Source organism: Panthera tigris, chromosome F3 (genome assembly GCF_018350195.1).
Source record: "Panthera tigris isolate Pti1 chromosome F3, P.tigris_Pti1_mat1.1, whole genome shotgun sequence".
In the NCBI taxonomy this organism is placed as follows: domain Eukaryota; kingdom Metazoa; phylum Chordata; class Mammalia; order Carnivora; family Felidae; genus Panthera; species Panthera tigris.
The window spans coordinates 14,942,785-14,961,422 of NC_056678.1; the positions used below are offsets into that span (position 1 = coordinate 14,942,785).

General features: G+C 36.9%; 1 protein-coding gene across 17 annotated transcripts in view; it reads left to right on the forward strand.

Moving 5' to 3' along the window:
• The window catches only part of DNM3 (dynamin 3), a 565,070-nt gene that overhangs the window by 506,799 nt on the left and 39,633 nt on the right, over positions 1–18,638 (forward strand). For all 17 annotated transcript variants that reach the window (XR_006213789.1, XR_006213790.1, XM_042975642.1 and 14 more), the window contains one exon: positions 17,352–17,516. Coding sequence is in view for 15 of the 17 variants with exons in the window: in XM_042975642.1 (XP_042831576.1) it covers positions 17,352–17,516 (165 nt within the window). In the remaining 2 variants the exon portion in view is untranslated. The remainder of the gene's footprint in view (positions 1–17,351; positions 17,517–18,638) is intronic.

Here is an 18,638-nt window from a genome sequence, read left to right on the forward strand (position 1 = left end):
CCCTTTTTTAACTTCATGTTAAACACATGTCTTTCCTCCCCTATAAGAAACATTTTGTGACCAGGTACCTGGATATATACCATGCCATTTCTACCGTAGACCGTAATTGGCCTCCCTGCTTCCAGTCCTTCCCTCCTTACATAAATGTAGCCTGAAAACAGCCGCCATAGTAATCTTCCTAAAACACCATTTGATCATATCCTTTCTGGTGACATTGCATGCCCACCATGTCGCATCTCCTCTCTTCGGCCTAACTTGAACTCTCCACAACAGGCCACTCATTTCACAATTCAAATATGTCTCCTTCCACGCAACATGCTTTTACCATGCACTCCCAAATATTTCCCCAAATATATCAAGCTAATGTCTACCTCCATTCCTTTTGTTCCCCTTGCCTGCATGTCTTCTGGATGTCTGCATGTCCCAATACAACCAGGCCAAGTCTCACATGCTTTCTCTCTGTCTGGCTCCTGAAAATTCTAGAATAATCACTCTTTTCTTGGAAAACTGATTACACTAAGAGGCTTTATCCTAGCACTTAGCATTTATTGCACGCTGTGATTACGACACCTTGTGTCTTGCCTATTAATCTGTTCCTCCCCAAATAGATGGTAAACTTCTTAAGAGAACAAATTGTGTTGTGTTCCTCCCTTTAACTTCTCAGGGCACCTAGTACATTTCTCATCCTATGTTATATGCTTAATATATAGCATAGATTAAGTGTAACAGTTATCTATTTAATAAACCAGTTTAGACCAAGATAAATACTCTACAAAGAGGACAACAGGAAATAGTGTTTATGCTGTGTATAAGGGGCTCATTTTCTACTCTACAATATTAGTATCTAGTCTGCATATCAATTTTGATGTAGTTGCCTCTCCCTAACTCAAAAAGAGTCACTTAAAAAGTAATAATTGAGTAGGGGTGCCTGAGTGGCTCAGTCAGTTAAGCGTCCGACTTAAGCTCAGGTCATCATCTCATGACTCATGAGTTCAAGCCCTGCATCAGACTCTATGCTGACAGCTCAGAGCCTGGAGCCTGTTTCTGATTCTGTGTCTCCCTCTCTCTCTCTCTCCCCTCCCCCCACTCACACTCTGTCTCTCTCAAAAATAAATAAACATTAAAAAAACTTCTTAAAAAAGTAATAATTGAGTCTAGAGATCAAAGTACCACATTATAGGAAATACAGGGGGTAGAAGAACCCATGAAATGATATCCAGGTGGATTAAATATGTCAAATCCAAACCGGGAAGTTGAGTGGAATCTACAGGACAAATGACCTACTCCCGCTCCTCCCGCCTTTTTGAACAAAAACAATAGATTTCAAGGCAAAAAGAAAGAGAATGAGTTAGAGGAGAAGCCTATAGATTAAAATAAACCTAAGAGATATATCTATCCCTCATAGTATATGGACTTATTTGGATTCCAGTTCCAACACATAAACTTTAAATCAGTTTTTTCAAAGACAGTTGGGGAAGTATACTGTGAACACCAAATACAGTTGGCCCTTGAACAAAGTGGGGCTTAGGGGAACCATGCACCCTGTGCAGTATAACTCTCGACTCCTTAGAAACTTAACTACTAATAACCTGTTGAGTAGAAGCCTTATCAATAGTATAAACCATCAATTAACACATATTTTGTATGTTCTGTGTATTATATACTTTATTCTTACAACAAAGTAAGGTAGAGAAAAGAAAATATTATTTATAAGGAAGAGAAAATACATTTACAGTATTCTATACTGTGTTTATAAAAAAAATGTGTATAAATGGACCCACATGGTTCAAACCAGTGTTGTTCAAGGGTCAACTATGTTCGTAAAGTTAAGAAATGATTAATATTTTTCAGTGTGATAATAGTATTGTGGTTATGTTTTCTAAGGGTCCGTTTCTTTTAGGAATGCATACTGAAATATTTACAGATAAAATGACACGATGTTGGAGTTTACCTCAGAGTAGTTGGGGAATATAGAGGGAGCAAGGACAGCCATGTGGCTCATTGTTGAAGCTGAGTAATGAGCACCTAGAAGTTAATTTCTGTTATTCTCTTTACTTTCTCTACTTTTACATAAATTTAAATTTTCCCAAATCAAAGGTTTAAAAAGTAGTCACTGATGTTAAATGATTCTTGTTAAATATTTTTTGTGTGGCAATGGTATTAAGGTTGTTTTTTGAAAAGGAGTCCTTATCTTTTAGAAATACCAACAGAAGGCCTGCCTGGGGGGTTCAGTCAGTTAAGCGTCCAACTTTGGCTCAGGTCATGATCTCAGGGTTCATGAGTTCAAGCCCGTGTTGGGCTCTATGCTGACAGCTCAGAACCTGGAGCCTGCTTCGGATTCTGTGTCTCCTTCTCTCTCTGCTCCTCCCCCACTCATGCTCTGTCTCTCTCTCTCTGCCTCTCAATAATAAATAAACATTTAAAAAATTTTTTTTGTTTTAATAAAAATAAATTTAAAAAATACTAACTGAAATATCAATGTGTGAAATGATAGAAATATATTCATAAGTTACTGTGGTTTTTAAAAAATATAGTAAACAAAAACACAAAATGTTTACATTGTCATTGAAAAAAATTTCTTTTTTATTTATTTTTTTAAATTTTTTAATGTTTATTTATTTTTGAGAGAGAGAGACAGAGCATGAGTGGAGGAGGAGCAGAGAGAGAGGGAGACACAGAATCCGAAGCAGGCTCCAGGCTCTGAGCTGTCAGTACAGAGCCTGACGAGGGGCTTGAACCCGTGAACCGTGAGATCATGACCTGAGTCAAAGTCAGATGCTTAACTGACTGAGCCACCCAGGTGCCCCTTGAAAAAATTTCTTATCCCCAGGAACACATCCCTAAACCCCAAAAGTCAAGAAACAATAATCCTTTAGGTTATATAAGGCCTGTCCTGTTTTTACCTAAAGATTACCTATTTCCAAATAAAACTATGAGTTATGCATCCTGTAGATGAGTACATACAGAAGAGTAAAAACAACCAAACACTGGGTTGCGAGTACTCATAGTCCTTAAAGGTACAGGATTTGTCACAAGAGTAGTGGCTTTCAAAACCATTTGGTTTTTTTCCAGTTAACAGCAGCCCTCAATGGCTGTGCATCGAGACATGCGTAAACAGTCCTACGGTTTTTAAAACCTTCAAGCTTTCCCCAATACCAGTTCATCCTTAGCCCTCTGACAAAATTTTCAATGAACCGTGCATTATTAGCAAACTTATCTGATTTGGGGAAGAAGGAGATCTTGTCTCTGTGATTAAGATACTCATGAGCAACAAAATGATCATTAAGCTAATATCAGATCCCAGCTGAAGGTCTGGAAAATCTATAAGTTAGAAGAATCCTTTGTGCAGGGAGAAGAATGACGTGTGCTACCAACACCATCGTCATTTCAGGTGGATTCCTGTAGAGCATATAACTCTATCTTCTTGTCATCCTAAAGTCATAAATGTTCACTGAAGTTTGTCCTTATACTGACAATATCTCAGTCAAAATTAAAATTCTCTGTACAACCTATTAATGAGATCATTTTATGGTCTCTCAATATCTCATTTGATGCCAAGACCAAAGGAAAATACAAATCTGAACACTTACCTAGGAAACATAGGATTTATCAGGTAGCCATTCTGAGAATATGAATCTAATGTAAACATTTTTATCAGAATGAATCAGCAATATTGTTTTAGCAGTGGAATTGGAACTTAAGAATAAGATTGTTAAGTAATCATTCATAAAGTTTTTAAACATAAACATGTATTTTTTTAGAACTTAAAAAACCATTTTATGTAAAAGATATAATATCATGTTGCTACTCCGTACTTACACTGTCCAGGGCAATAGCCACTAGCTACAGATGGTTACTAAACCCTTGAAGCATGGATGGTCCATGTTGAGATGTGCTTTAAGTACCTATTTGATTTCAGTACTCTGTACCAAAAAAAAAAAAAAAAAAAAAAAGAATGTATCACATCAGTGACTTTTATATTAATTATATGTTGCATTTGTGTGCTAGAGCTGCTGTAACAAAATACCACAAAGTGGCTTCAACAACAGAAATTTATTTTCTCACAATTCTGGAAGCTAGAAACCTGAGATCAAAGCAAAATGTCAGCAGGGATGGTTTCATCTGAGGCCTCCATCCTTGGTTTGTAGATGGCTAACTTCTTTCTGTGTCATCACATGGCCTTCCCTCTGTGTACGCCTGTGTCCAAATAAGGACACCAGTCATAGTGGATTATGGCCTACCCTACTGGTCTCATTTTAATTTAATTACCTCTTAAAAGATCATATTTCGTAATATAGTCCCATTCTGAGGGACTTGGAGTTAGGATTCTAACAAATTTGGGGTGGATACAACTCAGCCCTTAAATATGTCAAAAAGGGGCACCTGGGTGTCTCCGTTGGTTAAGTGTCAGCTCAGATCATGATCTCGCGGTTTTTGAGTTCGAGCCCCACGTCAAGTTCTGTGCTGACAGCTTGGAACCTGGAACCTGCTTCAGATTCTGTGTCTCCCTCTCTCTCTGCCCCTTCCCCTGCTCGTGCTTTGTCTCTCTGTCTCTCTCTCTCTCAAAAGTAAATGAATATTTAAAAAAATAAACATTATAAAAATGCATTTCACTTGCTTGTTTTACTTTTTTTTATCACGGCTACAGAAATGTGACTTGCGCGTTATTTCTACTGGACAGTGCTGTATTTTATCTCTTTGGGATGTTAAAACACTATCATTACCTGTTGGAGGAGTAAGAAAAAGTTCTAATTTTTAAAAATTTCTCACTTTATCTTTAATTTCACTTTTAGTACTCAGTTTCACTGAGAAATTGTTAATGAACAAAAGCAGTGAGGTGGTGTATAAACAGCAGAAAATGTACACAGGGGAAGTTAGGACAGGGTTCTGTTTCAGTCTTACTGTCTTTATTATCTTTAGGCACATCCTTTCCCCTCTCTGTATTTTCATTCCTTCTTCCTAAAGAAAAATAATAGTAATGGCTGACATTTATTGAGTGTTTATTATGTGCCAGGCACTCTTCTGAATTTCTACACTGGCAATTTATTTAATCCACTCAATACTCCTTGAGAGGAAATAATTATAATGGGTACAATTATTACTCTATCTGACAGAAAACTGAAGTACACAGAGATTAATCAACCTATCCAAGTTCCCAGGGTTAACAAGTAATGGAACCGAGTGGTCTCTGTCACATCCTTTATTCCCTCATATGCTTCTATTTCTGTAAGATTCTTTTGAGGACCAGTTGAGATGGTGTGTGCGAGCACATTTAAAAATTATTGGCCATTAATTGTTTTGCCTTTTCATGGAAATATTACAGAAAAAGCTATTGTTTTTCTCTTTTGACTAGCAGATCTACTTATCTTCTTTGACTGCCTGATAATTTTAGAGCTAAAAGAAGTGACTGTGTCTGTGTTTTTGACACATTATTGAATCACAGAATCTTTGGAAGGATTCTCAAAAGTCATCCATTCTAGTTCACCTTGCTCATTGTAGCTCTGATTTTTTCCAGCATGCCCAGAAGAGTTTGCTCGAATTTTTGTAGTTAATAGGTGCTCCCCAGTCACATGACATTTCTGAATGGCTCTGACTGCTTATATTAAGCTTACGTGCACCTTTCTTTCCTTATGGTCACAGAATGTTAGAGCTGAAAGGGCTTCCAGAGAGGAAGTCAGTGATTCTCATACTCAGGTAGGCAGTGAAGGACCTGGCGCATTTAGTCTAATAAGCCGATAAATATTTATTGGTAAGATTGTAGCCCAGTTTCTCTCTCTGTTTTAGAAAACACTCTCAAAGAAAGAGTTTGCAGGGCAATTTTTGAATTTTTTAAAAAAATTTTATGTTTATTTATTGATTGAGAGAGAGAGAGAGAGAGAGCACGAGCAGGGGTGGGGCAGAGAGAAAGGGAGAGAGAGAAAGAATCCCAAGCAGGCCTCACACTGCCAGCACAGAGTCCAATGTGGGGCTCGATCTCATGAACCGTGAGATCATGACCTGAGCCAAAATCGAGAGTCAGACATTCAACCAACTGAGTCACCCAGGCACCCCTGCATTTTTTTAACCAAGCTCATATTTATGAATTTTGTAACCTCATGTAAGTAATTTATGTCATTTACATCAATTATCTCAAGTTACACACTTAATTTCTGTTGAGCACTTAACTGTATGTCAGGCACCATGCTTAAGTACCTTTTCTATGTTACGTTATTTGGTCTCTACACCTGCTCTGCCCTATAAAATGTGTTTGATGCTAATATTACCCCCTCTCATGGAACAGAAATTAAGGCCTAGAGAGGATGACTAACTTCTTAACTTTAATTTTACCGAAGTCACAAAGCTAATTAGTGACAAAATCAAGATATGAATAAGGGCATCTGATTCCATAGTTTATAGTCTTAATTGCGATTCTAAATCATTGCTCAAACGGAAGTGGTTTGGAAACGGGGTAATCTACGAGAGTCAGGTAGATTTTTTTAAACTTGTATTTGAGGAATGCTACAAACATGTGTTTGATCCAGATATTTTTCTTGTGGTTCCTTTGATTTGGGAGTTCTATAGACTTGGTAGAATGTGTTACTTACAGTCACATGGAAACTATGGTTAAATCAGAAAAAAAGTTTTGTTGAAATGGCAGGAATTATTATTCAGAATTATTTCATTTATTTTAATGCCCTTTAAATCTTAATCACACATATCATCTTGATGTTGTGTAAAGCTATCTTTAGATGCTACCTTAAGCCATGTGCATTCAGTTTTTCGCCCTCCAAAAATTGGTATCATGCCTTTTCCATTTTATACATATTCCCAGATATTTTATAAGCAATTGTGGAATATTGCTAGAAATTGTATTGAATCAGATGGATAATGTTGCCACATCTCTTTTTGATGCCTTTGGCCACCAGTGTAGTATGAAATTTCATGATGATAATTTCAAAGAGGTTTTACTCTTTAATTCAGAAATCATTATACCTATTTTAATTTGAAAGAATTTCTGTGGATTGAGTAGACATAAACAATTGCCAGGGACAGTATTATAGTCCTCACTAATAATAACATTTCTAGGAATTTTGAAGCCATGGTTAGGAAAAAAGAAATTTGGGGGAAATTGTGAATACATGCAGTAATATGTTTTCTTAACAATATTTACATATTCAATCTAAAGTTACCTTGTTATTCTATACAGGAACATCTTGATCTCGTCATAAAAAGCATTATTTGAAATTATAATCTCATCAGTGTTTAGTAGTGGTTATAGTCTGATTTCTGCATCTAAACTACTTTAAAAACAGTCTAGAGGAAGAAAGTTTTTAAGAAACCACGTCAACTTTTTCTCTTATACCTCGAGTCATATTTACAAATTTTATTAACACAGCCCTCAGTACAGTCTTATGTATATAAATTTTAAAATACTACAGATTTTCTTCTAATAATAATTGCACCTACCAAGGTTACCTTAGAGTACTTTTGATTTTTATTATAAATGCTGCCATAAGTTGCTGGTCTTTAAGCAATCTTGCCTTTGTTAATTTTTACCACATTGTGAGAAGTGGGCATAATTTGAAGCAATATATATATATTTGTTTTCTATATATTACATCCTCCATATTGTTAAACAGGCAATACACACACACACACATACACACCCCACATACATACACACACAATTTCAAGAAAAGAATAGAAAGAAGTAAAAAAATAAACTCCAGACCCAATGGTTATTACTTCCAGCATGTAGATCTCTGTCCTATCAATCTTATTTTCAAAACTCATCTTCAGTATATTTTGATCTTACCATCTTCATGAATTTCTATTTTCTGCAAACTAAAAGTTTGCCTATAGTGAAACAAATTCCTTTACATTTTAGTTTCTCTCTTAATTGGGAATGAGTATTATGAAGACAGAAATTCTATTTCTGGCAGCTTTGGAAGTACATTTCCAGTTCTGGGGCATATCCATGCTGGCTGTTTGGTGACCCAGAACAGATGTGGTCCAGTGCTATCACCAGAAATATTCTCTCTTTGAATATTAGAAATAAGAGGTTGAATATTCTAAACAAGAGGTTTAGAAACAACAGCTCAACCTGGCAAATTTGTTCCGATTTTACATTAATCTTTCTTATTAACAGAAATGAACCTAAATTTTCTAAAACAGTTTTTATATTTTTTATCTGGATCATCTGGTAAGGCCATTGGGCCCTGGAAAGCCTGACAAAGGTGTACTCACGAATTCATGTATAGGGATGGCTGAAAAAGTTATTTTGAGAATTACTTGGGGAATTCTGCAGTTGAATCCAGATGACAGCTTTGTCAACTACAGTGCTCAGAGGACCTTGGAAAAATTAAAACCCTTGAATATAGCTGCTTATTTAAAAGCTTCATTTTGTTTCTCTACTCATGAAACAAGTAATGATTCTACCCACAGAGTTTTACCCTTGTGTGTTTTTAAGCCATTGCATTCTTTTGTTTTTTACTAAGAAGTTTTGGCATGCAAAGCAAGTGATACTGTATTTGCACCGAACTTTGAAGGATTATCTACCTCAAGAGCCTTTCGTTTTTGTTAGGGAAATGGACATGTGTACACCTAATTACGATGCAAGACAAAGGAAACGTTCAGATGCAGGAAGAACAGGGGCTGTATTTTAGCTGCGGCATCCAAAGTTGTGCTCCATGCACTAAACCAGGAAGGACGAACAGATGGAGTTGGAAAAAAGTTTTCGGTTGCAAGAACGTCCTGAATAAATGATTTATTCATTTGAGCTCTTTAGGATAGCGGCAACAGAAATTAAATTCAAGCCAACCCAACTTTTAGAAACAACGGAAAACAGTTTACTGGCTGGTGTAACTGCACGAGCCAGAGGCAGAGACGTCTGCACAGCCAGATGCACGCGCTCGAATGCATCTTTGGTGACTTCATTTGCACACAGGTTTGACTCCTCTTCATTTTGAGACAAGCCTGCACTCAGGCCTACTTAGAAAGTTTTCATTCCTAAATGAAGCTTCTCCTTCCTAAGAATTCTGACAAATGTGCTGTGATTGGCTTTGCTTGGTCACGTGCCATCTGTGTCATCACAGAGATTAGCCTGGGTGGGTGGATAGATCAGCCTGATCTCTGAAGCTCCATCTAACCAACAGGGCTGAGAGTGGGGGAGAGGAGGCTGTCTAAATGTGTCTTCCCCCTACCCACAGGGGAAGCATAGCAAGACCTTGTGATAGAATAAGGAGAGTAAAGATGGATTCTCTTTTGACTCACCTCTCTCTCCTTTAGAGAATGCTGTGAAGTAAAGGTAAATAATTAGAGTAGGACCAGTGTTACTCTCCATCACAGCCCTTCCTGATCCTCTGCTTCTCTGAACTCTTACAGCACCTGTGAACTCCACTAAGCAATGTAACATTGAATCACATACTGCTTTATGATCTATAGAGGGGCTGTGTATTTATTAGTCAGGCTTCTCCAGAAAAGCAGAATCAATAGGGTGTGTGTGTGTGTGTGTGTGTGTGTGTGTGTGTGTGTGTGTGTCTGTGTGTGTGTGTGTCTGTGTGTATAGACAGATACATAGATAACATAGGTAATGATTTTTTATATGTAATTGCCTCACATAATAATGGAGGTTGGCAAGCCCAAAATCTGCAGGTGGGCTGACAGGCTGCAGACCCAGGAGAGCTGAACATTCCAGTTTAAGTCCAAAGGCAGTCTTCTGTAGAATAAGAAAGAGCCACATTGCAGATGAAGTCCAAAAACAGTCTGAAAGAGAATTCTCTCTTGCTGGGGAGAGCCAGTCTTCTTGTTCGTCAAGCCTTCACCTGATTGGATAAGGCCCACCCACACTATGGACAGCAATCTGCTTTACTCAAAGCCCACCAATTTAAGTATTAATCTCATCCAAATATACTCTCACAGAAATACCTAGAACAATGTTTGCACCAAATATCTCGGTACTCTATGGCCCAGTCAAGTTGACACATAAAATTAACCATCACAAGTTGTTTTTATATTTATCCTTATTTTATTTGATCCTATTTTCTGGAAATTTTTTCTCTGGAAATATTCTATTGCTTGTTTTGCTACTCCAAAGAAATGTTGTGATTTTTTCCCACTAAAAAGGACATTTGTATCAGTTGATTCTAATTATAGTTCTTTTTAGAAAAGGGGTTTTCTTTTTATTTTAATTAACAAAGTTAAATTTTAAACAAATATTTTTGCCAGTAGTCAATACTTGCAAAATAATTTTGGCCCTTTCAAAATTACTAATATTATCTGAAACCAAAAACTGTGGTGAGGCAAGTGGTTATTTTTAAAGAAACCCATTTAATTGTTCTGCTTAGCCCATCTATTGTTTACACAAAAGGTTGTTATGCAAAACTCAGTATACAAAGATGGAAATTTGTCTTTTTTAAATTTTTTTCTTAACGTTTATTTATTTTTGAGACAGAGAGAGACAGAGCATGAATAGGGGAGGGTCAGAGAGAGGGAGACACAGAATCTGAAACAGGCTCCAGGCTCTGAGCTGTCAGCACAGAGCCCGATGCGGGGCTCGAACTCACGGACCGCGAGATCATGACCTGAGCCGAAGTCGGCCGCTTAACCGACTGAGCCACCCAGGCGCCCCAAGATGGAAATTTTTCAAAAATAAATATTCATAAATCTAGAAAAAATTCTCAGTTAAGATTGTTTAAATAGCAATATTCAATAATGTATTTAAAATATATGAATATTTAATATTCATGAACTTATCTGCTAGCAGGCAGTACAGGCCTTTAGATAGATTACAAACTAGATTGGAGTTACTATAACTTCTAGGAGGACATCAGGACAGAGTACATAAGTTTTCAGATTTCTCTAAGAATCTTCATATCCACATTTGTTTTTACAGTTGCAGATAAAAGCTCTTGTTTCAGTGCATCTTAAATGCAAATTCAGTGCCTGTCAGTTATAGGAGAGGCACTTCCTCTTATTCCTCCAGATCCCAGTTATTCTTTGCTGTTATCATCCAAGTTGTTTATTGGAGATGTGGACATACACTGGTACCACACAGAAATATACTATTCGCAGCTATTGGGCTAAATGAGAGTTAGAAACATCAGAATTAAGATAGGGTTGTTATTGTTGTTGGTTATCAAGTAAGTATCTTTCAAATCCTGTGTGTGTGTGTTTTTTTCTTAATGGCTGTTTAATTTTGCAATATTACATAGTTTTGTAATTTATTATGATGTCATGTAGAGATGAAAGGAGAGTAAAAGCTGTAGGGAGAATAAAAAGTTAGTAACAGGTAAAGGAGAAGAGGGAAGGAAGAAAAAAAATGAAAATAACCTAAGCACACAAAGTTGGGTCCTGCCTGCTTTGGCTAGTGGATCACCACTAACTGGATCAGATGAGGTTCACTGTTGTTTTGTTTGGTGGGTTGGTTTTTTGTTTGTTTTAAAACGTTTATTTAGTGTTAGAGAGAGAGAGAGAGAGAGAGAGAGAGAGAGAGAGAGCATGAGTAGGGAGAGGCAGAAAAAGAGGGAGACGGGATCCGAAGCAAGCTCTGCACTATCAGCATACAGAGCCCATGTGGGGATCAAACACACGAACCGTGAGATTATGACCTGAGCCGAAGTCTGTCCCTTAACCGACTGAGCCACCCAGGCGCCCCAAGCTTCAGTGTTTCGTCCTGTATTATGGATATTTCTTACAGAGTGCAGATGTAAATAGATGCCAGCATTTGATTACAATCACAGCTCCAATCTGTAGACATCCTTCGACAGAGTCATCAACATCTTTATAGCAACTAAAATCATTCTGGATACAGATAGTCATTTATCCTGCCCAGACCAAGAAGCTCTACATGGAGAACTCAGTTCTAGGAATCCAAGCAATTATTCACATTCACCATACAGCAACACCTCAGTGACCTGGAGCTCAGTCTCTTAGGTTCTTTCAAAACAGAAACCTAATCCCTCAGGAGGTGGCCTGGGTTAGTTTTTTCTTCATTAATTCCACAATATTTACAAAGCTCCTGCTATAAGTAGGGCACTGTGCTAAGTACTAAGGATAGAACAATGAGCATATCCCCTCAGTCTCAGTCAGAAATCTCACCCAACATTTACGGTTCGTCTCTACTGTGACCATCTGACCATCCCTGAGGACTCCCCATGAAGCCCACCGCCCTTGAACTCATCCTTTGACTTACCAACGCATCTTACACTGGATCCTCCCCATCAGAGGATAAGCTCACAGGCAAGCCCTGTGTTTTTAGACTTCCTTTGTACCTCGCACAGTTCGCCTGAGACACTAAACAAGTATTTGTTGAACTAATTAATGAAATACCTGTCACCAGGCACCAAACTGCAATCTGTACTACTCTCAAAGGCTTTCCAGAGCATGCTTCTCCCATAGATACTTTTTTTTTTTTAACAAGTTTGGTTGCCTGGCTCTGCAAATTAGCCTCTAATTAGCCTCTGCAAATGAGAAGAAGTGCATGACTGGAAGTGGGGAAAGGTTTTCAGTGAGACATTCTTCATAATGTGAGGCTGGAAAATTCAAAGCTGCATTACCATGGTAACCCTATTTTCATAATGATGACCTGATTCACTATGAAAAAGTTAAACGATATTTTCTACTGTTTGTTTAAGGTAGTAGAGAATTGTACAACAAAAGTAAGATGCTTAGAAAGGGGCAAGCATTGCTTACCTGTAAAAATCGCTTGTGTAGATCTGTAGCATTGTACAATGCTCTCCGTTGGCGAGAAGAGATTGAGCAATTAGCCAGTATGTTTATGTGCATATTTTTGCCAGGATAATGTGCGTTTCTGTCGTTCCACTTTAAAGAGTTGCAGTCACCTTAAGAAAATAATCTTATATGGATGGTTTCAGTGATCTTCCAAGGAACCTATCACATAATTCAGTAAGAAATTTAAGGAAAGGAAAGAGACAAAAACAAAACACATGAAAAATAAATATCCCCTTAAAGCCATAAAGCCCAGATCTTCTATAATGGCTGCTTTAAGGTATGGTGGGAATTATTTCCAATTCAACTATTTCTAGTCCTCTCACCTGTTAAAGTAGGAAGTCTTTAGGAAAAAGCTTTTAAATTAAAATTTTGTAAAACAGACTTTTTTTGAATACTGTGCAAGTAGTTTCATAAGAAAGAAAATTACAGTATTGTTTATAAACAATTTACAGTGCTGAGTTGCTATTTTTTTATTGTTTAAGTTGCATTAGATTTCACAAAAGCTATTTGGAAAAAAAATTGTAATAGGAAGGCCTGTCCATTGTATTTTTCAGAAGAAAGCTGGTTTTCACAATATTATTCACATTTTGTAAACAGCATCAATGAACCTGCACATAAAAGGTTAAATGTTTGCAGACCATTCTTTTTTGCCTCAAAGATCAGAGACAAATTACTATTTTTATTTTACATTCCCTTGATGAGGATAATGATAAACAGCTGTCACTTCAGTGCTTGGACTGCAAAGAATCCTATTGCAATCCTATAATTTAAACAAAGAGAAAAGCCATAGTCATACTCAGTATACATACAGAAAAGAGCACAACAGAGAATTTGATTAGAACTGGGTCAGGGAAGAGGGAGTATTTGCTGTCTGAAATTACTCAGTTAGAAGAGAAAGGCCATGTATGCACATTTTCCCCATTTATCTTAGACATATTAGAGAGGGTAAGTGTTTCTTCTTTCTTTCTAAACTCAGGAAAGAAATTCAGTTTGCCTTGTGAATTTCGTGACTCCCATCATGTCCGTGGTATTATCAGAGAAGTTCAGGTTTGCATGTGACCGCATGTTTTTCCAAAAGCAAAAGAGAATTTCAAATTGTTTTATGGGTTTTCTGGAATACTTCTCTCTCTCTTTTTTTTTTTTTTTCCCGTGTTGAGAATTAAACCATTCAGTGTTCTCCATTCACTCCGACACTTTCCCTTATTAAGTGCATCTGGTTTGAAAAAGTGAAAGTGAACGTCTTGTGCATATTTTGATGTGTAAAGAGTAAAGTAAAGCTAAATGTTAAAAAAAAGTGTGAAATGGGAAAATTCAGTGTTTCTATATAAAAGTATGGATGATGTTGAGCACTGGGTGTTGTATGAAAACCAATTTGACAGTAAATTTCATATATTAAAAAAAAAAGTATGGATGATGATGTAACTTTCTTAGTGTTTCATATTTCTGCAGGTTCTTCTAAAAATACTACTTATTCTACTTTCCTCTTTTGTTTCAATAATTTGGTTTTTAATAAATATCACTACTTCACTGACACCTTTTTTCCTAGAAACTCTTTTTTACATTTATTATTTTATCTATGAAACTAAGTTGATGTACTATGGATGTTTCACTGTTTCATAATACTTCTTGATTTTTTTATACTTAAGGAAAAAAAAGAAATTTGTTAAAATTGAATGCCTCTGACATTTATTGAACAAATTTCAGCTCTCAGAGACTCACCATGCTCTTCTATAGGTTGACAATAACAATGGCCCCTCCCTCCTAAGGTAGCAGTGTGGGTCTTCTATATAAAGTGCTTAGCATAGTACCTAGAACACAGCAAGTGCTCAATAAATGTTCTTGGGAGAGGTGGAATATTGAGGCTAGAATGTCATCACCTCTGACTGTTAAATACCATAACAAAATCCCAGTATACTTCAGATCAGAGAGACAAACTGAATTGTATTTTATCCATTATGGAGGTTTGTATTGTTTTGTATAAAAGGTATTTTCCTCACAAGGCTGTTGGTCATCTGTTCTCATATATATATATATATATATATATATATATATATATATATATTTATATACAATTATATATATTTATATAATATATAATTATAGTATATATTATATATAACATATAGTATATATTATATTATAATTATATTTTTTTCATAATCATTTTATCATTCTCACTGTTATCAAGTCATAATGGATCCCAGCTCATCACCCTGGGGTTTCTCTGGTCTCCAATTCCTCTGACACATGGGCAGGCACACTTGGATACCCTGAAATGCACCAGAGCAGCCTCCTTGGTTTCGGTGAACCCTTTTGCAGTTGTTAACTCCTCCTCCCATGCATCAGGCTCTGTGCCGGGTGCTGAGAAGAGAAAGATGAATAAGACCCCAGAGCCCAGTAGGGGGAGGAGCATAAAACTAGGCTGGATATTAAATAGTAAAAGTGAATACAAGACACAGAGGAAGCACAGAGCAGGGGAGTGTTGGGGGTCTGGGGGCCATCAGGAGCTTGTCCGGAAGAGGTGATGATGGAGCAAGGCTCTGAAAGATGAAAGTTCTTCACAGGTGGCAGGGAGGGTTCCAGGCAAAGGGCACTAGCTTGCAGAACACATGGAGGTGTAAAAGAAAAATACATTTTCCATTTTTATATTGCTTGAATTGAAAATGTTTTATGCTCAAATTTTTCACCTTGAATTTTCATAACGTATGTTGAGAGTCCAGCAGCTCTCTAACTCTATTCCATGAATATTGAGAAAAGAAAGAAAGAAGCTGACATTCGTTGAGGCCCTTGGCTAGGTCATCTCATATGTGTTATCTCTTTTAGCTTCCACAAGTTTTCCAGGGATGTGGGTCCCCATTTTAAAGACAGGGAGGAAGCCAGGTTTTAATTACATCAAGTAACTGAAGTGTGACCACACAACCTGTACACAACAGAGCCTGAATTTGAACCTACAGTTTTCACTTTCACATACAATATCCTTAACATGACATTGCAGTTACCACTGACTCTGACAGTTTGAGCTCAGCATGGAGCACATTTGCAGTGGTTTTTATACCCTAGAAAGAAGTTTGGGAACATGACTGTTTTTTCACTGCCATGGCTAACCTTCCCTCTATCGGCCCTCTATCACTTTATGGCCTTTTTTTGCCTATTTATCCCAGATCCTATTGTGCTTGCATATCGCAAATTAATAATAAAAATAACTACATAAGACTTGATTTAGTTCTTTCTTTCATTGATCAAAGACCATTTAAAACAACTGTCCATTTTGAAACTTCCTCTACCTTGTTGTAGTAGAGTCGGATGCCTCAAAAATGTCCTCAAACTATCACCCGGAAGCATGGGGTCATACTCTCAGGACTGGAAAAATGACTGTTGTGTTTTAGACTGAGTACATTATTTTAATAATTTTTAAAAGTACTGGATATTTCTGAGCCAGAGAAGCCTATATAAATGATTAGAACCAATTTCTATCTTTGTTATTGTTGACTTTGTAGTGTACAAATATGCCTTTCACACATGCTTATTGATTCAAAAATAAAGTTTGTCATTTATACATCCATTTAAGCCATTTAGCACAGTGCTTTGCGTAGAACTGATTGGATGATTGAAAACCTGGCAGATCAAAGTATGTACATTTCCAAAGAAAAGTACTTCGTGTCTACAATGGAAGCAATAAATTATCCCCCCCCCTTTTTTTTGCATTTGTAATTAAATCTTTCCAAATGTTAGAAAGTACCCAGACCACTAACAATATTTGTATCATGTTCTGGGGCTTAGATGCTCCAACCTGACTTGAAATGGAGACCATTTGTTCTAAATTGATTTCAATGCCAAGCCAATAGGTCAGCCCTTAATGATGAAGATGCCATTTCAGCCCAGCCTCTGGTGGATAAGCCAAAATTAATTAACTCAAGTCCCATAGTATAGAAAACAGATGCTTCTCTCATGTTGCACAAGTAAATTCTTTGTGTATAGATGTGTTCTGTTTTATTCAAAGAATAACAAGTTGGAAGTTAAAATTGTAAGTTTTCCACAATGGAGCCAGCCTTTAGTAGTGATGACAGAAGCATGAATTTACAGAACAAATTCCAGCAAGTGCATGGAAAAATGAATTATTCTCTATATCTCTTACTTTGGCCCCGGGCCAGGCTTAGGAGATTTAGTTTTAAAACCTGGGCCGATCCAAATGCTGATCCATCCCAGAACAGACCTAGGAGTTCCAGAACAACACCAAGGTTATTTCTAATCTATTGAATCCCTAAGAGACCGCTCCCAGAGGTTTACATCCGCATCATTCACTTGGATTCAGTTCTTTGGCCAGCTTGCAAATGGCTGAAGATTAGATTGTTCTCTAGAGGTATGTTGTTAGGTGCACTGTTTATCTGGTTATTCATCTCAGTATTCACTCAGAACTAGAATAGTTGCTTTTCCTAGGCTGTGGCTCGCCGAAAGTAGAATAATAACTTCCTGGTTCTGATCTTTTTTCGGAATTAATGGGTATGTTTAAGATAAAGATGTTACCATCTAGTAATATAACTCCAAATATAGTCATCAGAAATTGATCATCTGATAATGTATGGTATTTTTTTCTTCTGAACGAATGTGAAACAATCCATGTTTTCTTTCCTTTCTGTTAGACTGAAAATGATGAGAATGGCCAGGCAGAAAACTTTTCCATGGACCCACAGTTGGAGAGGCAAGTGGAGACCATTCGCAACCTCGTAGACTCCTACATGTCTATCATCAACAAATGTATCCGAGATCTAATTCCAAAAACAATAATGCACCTTATGATCAACAATGTAAGTGACTATAAACTGTCTCATTTTAACTTCTAACCTATCTTAGTATGGAAACTGCTCATAGTCTCATCAGTTTCTTTATGCTATTTTCTGGATGGTTGAAATACCTATTACCCGGGTTCATCATTTTCTATTACAATTGGTTAAGTGACTACCCAGAGAAAGAGGATTCAGGAAAGCAAACATGAAACTTCTAGCCACAGTGCTGTGGTATTTCCTACTGCCTATCTCTTGAAAAGTATGCATTTGCTCACAGTAAAGCCGAGCAAGAATACTGTAGCTATAGTCGGGTGTAAGATAATTGCAAAGGCAACAATAAAACCAGATGCCCCGGCTCCTAGATTTTGAGATTAAAGGCAAAAGATATTTATTTTTTTCTACACACATAGACATAAAATATATTAACATGGTTATTTTTTCACCTTCTAAAAGCTATGGAATGCTATTTTAACCTGGGAAATGGCTTTTTGCCCTATCCCCTTGGATTAAAAGTCAGTCAACTTTTCTAAAGTAATGATGATATTGCCACAGATCTTAAAGTGCCTGCTACACTAGCCCTCGATCGATCTGTATCATGTAGAATCTCTCCTTTTTCATGGTTATTTTTATAGTAGTCAGGATATGATACTTAAATTATGGTCTAGTTTGGTTTTCTGGGTAGCTAGTTTATTAAAGTACAAGTTATATCCCAAGTTATTTGAGAAATTATCTTTTAGATAAGATAGGCTGTAATGGGGTGCCTTATAACAGGCTTTTCTGACTCTTGAAAAGGAGATACCAGCATTTTTAGTTCTAGCAATCTTCTAGGGGCACCTTTTTATTTAAATCAATGATATATTATGAGCATTTGCTTGTAACAAATAAAAATTAGCTGGCAAAGGTACTAAAGAGAACCCCGTGCTAGAACTTAGGAGAAACCTGTATTCTAAGCCTGGCTCTGCTACGAACTCTATTGACCTAAAGACAAATCAGTTAACTTCTTTGCATCTAGGTCCTCCATATGTAAAACACTAATCATAGAAAAAGTACCCGGCTTAGGGCTTTATTCCAGAAGATAATATATATGGAAATACGATGAAAAATATACTTGTAAGAAAGCAGTGTGGCTGGCTGCCTATATAA